The 9,004-nt window shown below is 40.3% G+C and overlaps 1 protein-coding gene across 2 annotated transcripts in view; it reads left to right on the top strand.

Annotated features, from left to right (window-relative positions):
* The first annotated feature begins 785 nt into the window (after window positions 1–785).
* Window positions 786–9,004, top strand: part of LOC111162581 (estrogen receptor 2) — a 54,254-nt gene continuing 46,035 nt past the window's right edge. The window contains exons 1-2 of one of the 2 annotated variants that reach the window (XM_022527087.1): window positions 786–1,204; window positions 3,056–3,228. In XM_022527087.1, the coding sequence (XP_022382795.1) occupies window positions 786–1,204; window positions 3,056–3,228 (592 nt within the window). The remainder of the gene's footprint in view (window positions 1,205–3,055; window positions 3,229–9,004) is intronic. The other variant, XM_022527094.1, reaches the window with a different exon arrangement.

The following is a 9,004-nucleotide window of genomic DNA, read 5'->3' as shown; positions in this document are numbered from 1 at the left end:
CAAGGTTGCAGAGACCTCGTTTTCGACCCGTGGCGGGGGCCAGACTCCACTGGCTGTTCTCAGCCCCCGCACTGGGGACCTCTGTAGGCGCCAGAAATTACAGCTGCCTTTTCCTCCTTTTGGTGTCCCTGCAGCGCCCTCTACTGAGAACGCTTAGTATTGCGCTCACTTTAACCAGGTAAAACAATTCCAGCACTTAATATAGGTTTCATATTAAAGGGTGCATTGAAGGCTGAGAAGCAATAAATTGATAAAGGACGTGGGAACGTTGACCTATCTGTTCCTTGTGTTTTATTACTGGTGACTTGTCGTGTATTTGGATATCTGTTAATGTTGTCTCTGCTCACTGACCTGCTCTGTCAATGTTTTCTTGGTTATTCTTGTTTATTTTTCTGTAAGAACTTTAAAATAAACTTCTCTAGTTCTAGAAGGGGGGGAAAAATCCCTTGGCATTTTAATATCATCCTGAATTTTTTAATTTTTAAAAGTATTATAAATTCTTGTGGTTAAAAAAAAATTCTTGTAGCTAACAACAACAAAAGCAATAAAGAAGTGAATAAAGTAGCCGATGAGAGTTTCATGCCTCCCGTTCACAATCCCTGAGGTTAATGCTTTTGAGTCTGTCTTTTCAGGATGTGTTTCTAAGCTGTGTGTGTGTGTGTGTGTAAGTAATAAATATATTTGGACCTTTTGAATAGTTAGGCCTGTGGCTCTAACTTAGAAATGTCTTTTTTGTTTTTCTCTACAGCCAGCATACCTGCCCATGAGTCTTTGAGAACAGTACAATGTCCCTTTGTGCCTCTCCTCACAAAGAGTTTCCTCAGCTGTTACCTATTCAAGACATGGATATCAAAAACTCACCATCTAGCCTTAACTCTCCAGCTTCCTACAACTGCAGTCAATCTGTCCTACCCCTGGAGCATGGCCCCATATGTATACCTTCCTCCTATGTTGAGAGCCGCCATGAATATTCCACCATGACGTTCTACAGCCCTGCTGTGATGAATTACAGCATTCCCAGCAGTGCCGGTAACTCAGAAGGTGGACCCGGTCGACAGACCACAAGCCCGAATGTGCTGTGGCCAACTCCTGAACACCTCTCTCCCTTAGCGATCCATTGCCAGTCGTCACTTCTGTATGCAGAACCTCAAAAGAGTCCTTGGTGTGAAGCAAGATCACTAGAACCCACCTTACCTGTAAACAGGTAAATTCAGTCTTCATTCTGAATTGTACGTCAGGGGCATTATTCAAATCCCTTTATGAGTTGGAAGAAAGCTATGCATTATTCAAAGTCTTTATTCATCACATAGATTACTTAGAGCACCTAACACATAGGATATTCCGAATTCTAGAATATCTCTTCTGATATTCTATTCCTCGTTAAAAAGTAAGCTTGTAGATCTGGGTTGTAGGGAGAATTCACTATCATGACTAGACATTAAAGATTGAACTTAAATTCCTTTTCTCTTGATAAAGTGACATGGGTTTGAAAAAGAAATGTTTACTTTCAAGTTAGGTCCTTTTTGTGGTGAAATCACAATTTAGCATTCATGGCACATTGTGTCCAGGATAAAAGCAATGGTGGTAGTGGGTAGTGGTGGTTACTTAAATGAAATATACTGGACACATGAAGCCTGGAAAGACAGACAGTAATTGGCATAAGCTTTTTAGCAGTGAACTAAAATAACGTTTGCTAAAGATTGATGGGAAACTAATTGCAGACTTTAGTTGAAATTTCGTTAAGTTCAAAACGGTATTTGTACCTTTAAAAGCAAGGTAACATGATGGTTATTTCCATTCAATTTATAATGTGTTTAATGATAATTACAGCTGTGGTGGGAAGAGGTTGGGTAGAGAGAAAGATGAGAAGTAGATAAATTTCTAAATGACTGAAGTATTAAGTCAATGCATATTGGATGTTGAAATTTGTTACTTTCAAATGCTGTTGTAACACTTTGAGAAAGCCATATTACACAGTATTTTTTCTCTTTTAAAAACGTTATTGGTAAAAGAGCATATAAACATTGTATATACCTTTTTTAAATTACTGTTTTTCACCCAGCCTAAAAGGGAAGATCATTTGTTTCTGGGCATGAACTCTAATCAGAATTCTGCTAATACTAGGATAAATTAACCCATGGTATAATTATGTTCACTTATAAATCAATCATACCTCTAACATTTCCTTTCCCAAAGAAACGTGGTCTGGCAAAATTAGGAACTGACCATGTGGGTTTTTGGTGTCTGCCAGTGCTGCCTTGCTGGGTTTTCCTCTCCTCTATGGCAGCCATTGCTCTTCTCCCCAGCACTGAGCACCTGCTTCCGTTAAAACCTTCTAAGGACAGACATGTGTCCACTTTTATCCTCTCTCTTCTCCTTTCTCTTTCTCTTTTTCTTCTCTCTGCCCTTCCCTACTCTTCCCTCCTCTTTCTCTATCTCTCTAAACCAGAGTATAGTATTCACTTCAATAAAACTTGAGTCCATTTGTTACTCCTCATAAAATGATTTTCATTCTAGACCTTCATCTTACATTGCAGAATGAAAGATTTTGTTGCCCCATTTAAATGGGAACTCTGAAGGGCTATTTAGCAACACTTGGGAATGACCGAGACTTGAAAATGGTTAGGTACATTTAGGCCCATCTGTGCAGTGTTGATGAATTCTAGCAACTACAGGAGGCTCCTGTACATCCTGCTCATGGTTCAGACCTGCGGGTATGACTTGGCCTGGTCACTTACTCCGCTCAGAGATGTGCAACCTGGTGGCTACCACTAGCCGTCTGTGGTTACTAGTCTCATCCACGCTGCATGGATGGACATAGACTTGCGGAACCACTTTCAAACATCCATCATTCCCAACAGTGTGACTCTTCATAGATCTGATACCAGCAACAAAGGCTGTGCTTGACCGGATTTCCTGGAATTTATTTATCTTGAGCCCTGGAGGGCAAAGAGGTAAATTCGGCAGTGTTCATGCTTTTTTTTTTTTTTTTTCTCTAGAGAGTCCATCTTTTCTCTTAATGCTGTTTTACAATGAAAGTTTTCTTTGCCCCCAGAGAGACACTGAAAAGGAAAGTTAGTGGGAGCAGTGGTGCCAGCCCTGTTACTAGTCCAAGTTCAAAGAGGGATGCTCACTTCTGTGCGGTCTGCAGCGATTACGCATCTGGATATCACTATGGAGTCTGGTCGTGTGAAGGATGTAAGGCCTTTTTTAAAAGAAGCATTCAAGGTACAAGAGTATTGTTAGCTTCTTTAGTTTTCCGCTTTTGCTTTCAAATAATTTTGTAGGTGACCTGGCAGAAATTTCACCATTGGCTTTTTTGGTACACAAAGTACTTGATGAGCAGTCCAGAGGACCGTGTGTGTTTGGGGATGGGGTGGATGATGGAGTGGATTATTTCAAGTGTAGAGCACCCTATTTTTATTTTTTATTTATTTTTTTAAAGATTTTTATTCCTTTGACAGAGATCACAAGTAGGCAGAGAGGCAGGCAGAGAGAGAGGAAGGGAAGCAGGCTCCCCGCTGAGTGGAGAGCCCGATGTGGGGCTTGATCCCAGGACCTTGGGATCACGACTTGAGCCGAAGGCAGAGGCTTTAACCCACTAAGTCACCCAAGTGCCCCGAGCACCTTATTTTTATTTTTATTATTATTATTTTTAGATTTTTTATTTATTTGCCAGAGAGAGAGAGAGAGAGTACACACAAGCAGGCAGAGAGGCAGGCAGAGGCAATGAGAGAAACAGGCTCCCTGCCGAGCAAGGAGCCCGATGCGGGACTTGATCCCAGGACCCTGGGATCATGACCTGAGCCAAAGGCAGCGGCCTAACCAACTGAGCCACCTAGGTGTCCCCCGAGCACCTTATTTTTAATTGTGGATCTCGACCCCAGAGCCCCAGAACTTGAATGGATCTCTTCCCACCATCACCCATCACTATCTTCTTGGGAAAAGATGCCTAGTTACAACTCTTGCATATCTCTTACTGGTTTTTGATTTGTGGTTACCATTAGGTTGGTATAAATTACTATATGCATAAGATGTTATATATTAAGTTTATGGTCTCTTAAATTTGAACTCATTCTTTACTCCTCCCCTACTTCCTTCCCCTGCTTATTTTAGATATATGGTGTCATACTTGACATCCTTTTATTCTGTGAATACCTTAACTGATTTTTTTTTAAAGATTCTATTTATTTATCAGAGAGCACTAGTAAGAGAGAGAACAAGCAGGGGGACAGGGAAAATCAAGCTTTGCACTGAGCAAGGAGCCCAGTGTGGGTCTTGATGCCAGGACCCTGGGATTATGACCTGAGTTGAAGGCAGATGCTTAACGGATTGAGCCACCCAGGTGCTCCCCTTGACTAATTTTTATAGATACATTTAATTTTACTGCTCTTGTGCTGTCTACTTTTCTTATTACTGCTTATGGTCTTTCCACTCAGAGTCCCCTGTACCATTTCTTGTAGGGCTGGTTTAGTGGTCATGAATTCCTGTAACTTTTGTTTGTGTGGAAACTCTGTCTCTCTTTTTTTCCCTGAATGATAGCCTTGCTGGACAGAGTATTCTTGGCTGTAGGTTTTTTTCTTTCAGCACTCAGAGTGTGTCATGCCACTCTCTTCTGGCCTGCAAAGGTTCTGCTAAAAGAACATTTGACAGACTTACGGAATTTCCCTTGTATGTAACCATTTTCTTTTCTATTGCTGCTTTTCAGTTTCTCTCTTTATCGCTACTTTTTGCCATTTTAAGTATTATGTGTCTTGGTGTGGACCTCCTTGGGTTGATTTTGTTGGAGGCTCTCTGTGCCTCCTGGATCTGCATTTCTATTTCCTTCCCCAGATTTGGGAAGTTTACAACTATTATTTCTTCAAACACATTTTCTGCCCCCCACCCCTGCTTCCCTCTCTTCTCCTTCTGGGACCTCTACAATGCAAATGTCATTATGCTTGGTGGTGTTGCTTATTTCCTTAAGTTGTTTTTTACCCCCCCCCCCCCCCCCCGGTTCAGCTTGATTATTCTCCATTACTCTGTCCTCCAGGTTGCTGATCTGTTCTTCTATTTCTTCTAGTGTACTATTTATCCCATCTAGTGCATTTTTGCCTTCAGTTATTGAGTTGCTCATCTCTGATTGGTTCTTTTTTATGTTTTCTATTTCTTCGTGAGGAGTTTCACTGAGGTTCTCCAGTCTTTTCTCCAGTCCTTTCTCCAGTACAATCAGTATCTTTATGACCATTACTTTAAAATCTCTATCAGGTGTGGTCCTTGGGTGGCTCAGTGGGTTAAGTGACTGCCTTTGGCCCAGGTCATGATCCTGGAGTCCTGGGATTGAGCCCTGTGTCAGGCTTTCTGCTCCACGGGGAGACTTCTTCTTCCCCTGACCCTCTCATGCTCTCTCTCTCACTCTCAGGTAAATAAATAAAATCTTTAAAAATAAATAAGTAACATTCCTGATAGAGAATTTCTTACCTGTTTTGTTTAGGTCTCGTGCTGTCATTTTGTCCTGTTCTTTCTTTTGGAACATGTTCCTCTGACTCCTCACTTTGTCTAGCTCTCTGTGTCTCTTTCTATGTGTTAGGAAAATCAGCTACATCTCCTGCTCTTGTAAATAGTGGCCTTATGAGGAAGAGGCTCTCTCGGGCCCTGCAGTGTAATGTCTCTTGTTCACCAGACGGGGACTTCAGGGGTGTCGCCTATGTGTGTTGTGCGCACACTACTGTAGTGGCTGAGCTGCTTGTGTCTTTAGTCCAGTTGTTTGCAGTGGTTCTCTTTGCTTTTTGTGGGCAGGATTTGGTCCCTGCATTGCTAATGCAGGGCCAATCTGGAGCCACCTGGGGCTTGAGTAGAGTTAGATCAGGGAGCTAAACAGACCTGTGGGGTGCCGGGGAAGGAAAGGGCACCCACCAGCTCCCTGTTCCTGGAAAAGTCTGCCAATGATCCCTGTCCCTCCAGCACATACCCTGAGATTAGTAAACAAATTTCCCTCCCATATACCCTAGGCATTTTTCAAACTGCTGCTTCTATGCTGTATCTCCATGGGGCTATTTGCTGTACTCTCTTTAAGGGCAGAAACTCTGTTTCCTTTTGCTTTCCCAGCTCTCTCAGAGCCAAGCCTGCTGATTTTGAAAGTTCTACCTATTAAGCCCTATTCATTGTAAGAACTCATAAAATTACCCCCCCCCTCTGGCTTTCAAAGCCAAATATTATGGGATTTCCTCTCACCTGGGTGAGTTCCCCATACTTGGGGTACCTGGTGTAATAGTCTGTTCCTCTTCCCCTCTCCAAGCCTGCAGGTCCCTCCCTCCCATGGACAGTTCCATAGGTCTGTCCCTGTGGTCTGTTTAGCTCCCAACTACCCTTTCACCCTTCCTACCCTCTTTGGCGTGGCCTCTTCTCTATATTTATCTGTGGAGAGTCTGTTCTGCCAGTCTTTAGGTCATATTCTGGGTTATTTACACTAATGTGTTATTACCTAGTTGTATTATCTAGTTGTATCATGGGAAGAGGTGAGCTTAAGATCTTCCTATTCTGCCATCTTCCCCAGAAGTCCCTAGTTAAAATGCTTACAAAGATAAAGCTTGGGGGGAAACGTGCTTGTTAGGAATTACAAAGATTGTTTCTCCCTTTGACTTATGTTTAATATTTGGCATGTGTAAGAGTGATGATGGTGGGATGGTTCCTGATAGAAACCAGAGTGTGGTGAAGGGTAGAATGTTAACAGTTAAGAGGTACCTTCCTAGAGACCCTGAAATTCACCCTGTATAGATAACCACTTATTTTTTCAGGATCTTCCATTTAGTAGCTCTATGACTTTACCTCCTAGCCTGTTTGCTCTTCTGTGAAATGGAAATACTTACAGAATTGTTCTAAAGGTGGAACGGGGGTGACTGGGTGGCTCACTTGGTTGAGTGTCTGGCTCTTGATTTTGGCTCAGGTCATGATCTCAGGGTCATAGGTTTGAGCCCTGTGTCAGGCTCCATGCTCAGTGGGGAGTCTGCTTGAGATTGTCTTTCTCCCTCTCCCCATATTCACACGCACGCGTGTGCGCACACACACACACACTTTCTCTAAATAGGTAAAATAAATGGGTAAATAAGCAACTTCTTTTTATTTTTATTTTTTTAAAGAGTTTTTGTGAAAATATTAAGTCATTTATAAACATCATGCAAATTTAAGATATTCTAGCTTTTCTTCTAACTCTTCTGTATCAACATCTTTTCTTTCTTCTTTGTATTTTTCTTCTAATCCTAATCATATTTACACCCACCTTCTCTAAAATCTTCATAGTTTGGTGGATCAGAGCGCTCTGCTATTTCCAAACTTAATTTTATTAAAAAATAATCACAGATAAAGGAAGCCTATGTCATCAAATATTATTAAAACATAAGTTGTATGGTTTGCTTATTTGTAATTTATACACAAAAGTTTTCATTCTGAATTTAACCTATTTAGTGCTTTAATATTTTTACTTATGATAATTGTAGTAGTAAACTGTAAGGACAGGCTTACTCTCCTGCTATTATGTAGTAAGAACAATTCAGAGTTCTAAAATTTAGAAAGAATAAAACAAAATTTAGAACTGAACTCTTGATACGATGACAATTCTCTGTCTTGTTGAGATTCCAGAATTTTATTCCTTAAGGAAATCTTGACCCAATACACCCAACTATATTCTTTGAAAAGGATCCTTTTCCCCTTGTTGCAAAAAAATCTCTACCTAAAATATCTTTGAGCCTTTAAACTATGACTGACTACAATGACAGGGGAGTTTCCTCTGCTTTCCACATTCCTTCCTACTACATGAGCCAAGAAACTATTGGGAAAGAGAAAGAATTGTCATATTCTAAGTGTGCATATGGAAAAGAGTGAGTACTTTTACAATTGTTTACTATGTAAATGATTGTTTCTTTGGCCTCTTTGTATTTTTAGCATCCTCTGATATAAAATATGTTGTAGTAGCTAAAAATGGCCACCCAATTCTTTCTGTATATTGAATGAAGTAAGAATGAAATGTATTTATCATCATTACTCATAATAAAAAAATCTCAATAATGGAGGCTTGGACAGAGGATATCGCAACATGTTAAAAACCGTATATGAAAAACCCACAGCTAACACCACACTCAGTGGTGAAAAATGGAGAGCTTTTTCTTCTAAGATCAGGAACAAGACAAAGATGTCCACTCTCACCACTTTTATTCAACATAGTGCTGGAAGTTCTAGCCACAGCAATCATACAAGACAACAAATTTCATAAGGGAAAAGCAAAACTTCAATTATTTGCAGATGACATGATATATATAGAAAACCCTAAGGACTCCACCAAAAACCAGTAGAACTGATAAATGAATTAAGTTGCAGGATACAAAATTAATGAATGGAAATCTGTTGCATTTCTGTACACTAATATAGTAGCAGAAAGGAATTAAGAAAACCATCCCATTTACGATTGTACAAAAGTAATAAAATACCGAGGAGTAAACTTGACCAAGGAGGTGAAAGACCTGTACTCTGAAAACTATAAAACATTGATGAAAGAAATTGAAGATGACATAAACAAATGGAAAGATATTCTGTGCTCATGGATTGAAAGAACAAATATTGATAGTGTCCATACTACCCAAGGTAATCTATGGATTCAGTGGATTCCCTATCAAAATGTCAACAGCATCTATCACAGAGCTAGAACAAATAATACTGAAATTGCTATGAAAGACTCTGAGTAATGAAAGCAGTCTTGAGAAAGGAGACCAAAGCTGGAGGTATCACAATCCCAAATTTCAAGATATATTACATAGCTCTAGTAATCAAAGCAGTAGGTTACTGGCACAAAAATAGACACATAGATGGAACAGAGTGGAGAACCCAGAAATAAACCCATGATTATATGGTCAAGTAATCCTCAACAAAAGAGGTAAGAGTGTATAATGGGGAGGAAACATCCTCCTCAGTAAATGGTGCTGGGAAAATAGCTACATGCAAAAGAATGAAACTAGACCATTTTCTTATTCCA

The sequence above is a fragment of the Enhydra lutris genome, unplaced genomic scaffold (assembly GCF_002288905.1).
Source record: "Enhydra lutris kenyoni isolate GAN:26980312 unplaced genomic scaffold, ASM228890v2 scaffoldscaffold4, whole genome shotgun sequence".
Classification (NCBI taxonomy): Eukaryota; Metazoa; Chordata; class Mammalia; order Carnivora; family Mustelidae; genus Enhydra; species Enhydra lutris.
Note: the sequence above shows the minus strand (reverse complement) of the source record. Positions and strands in the feature narration are given on the sequence as shown.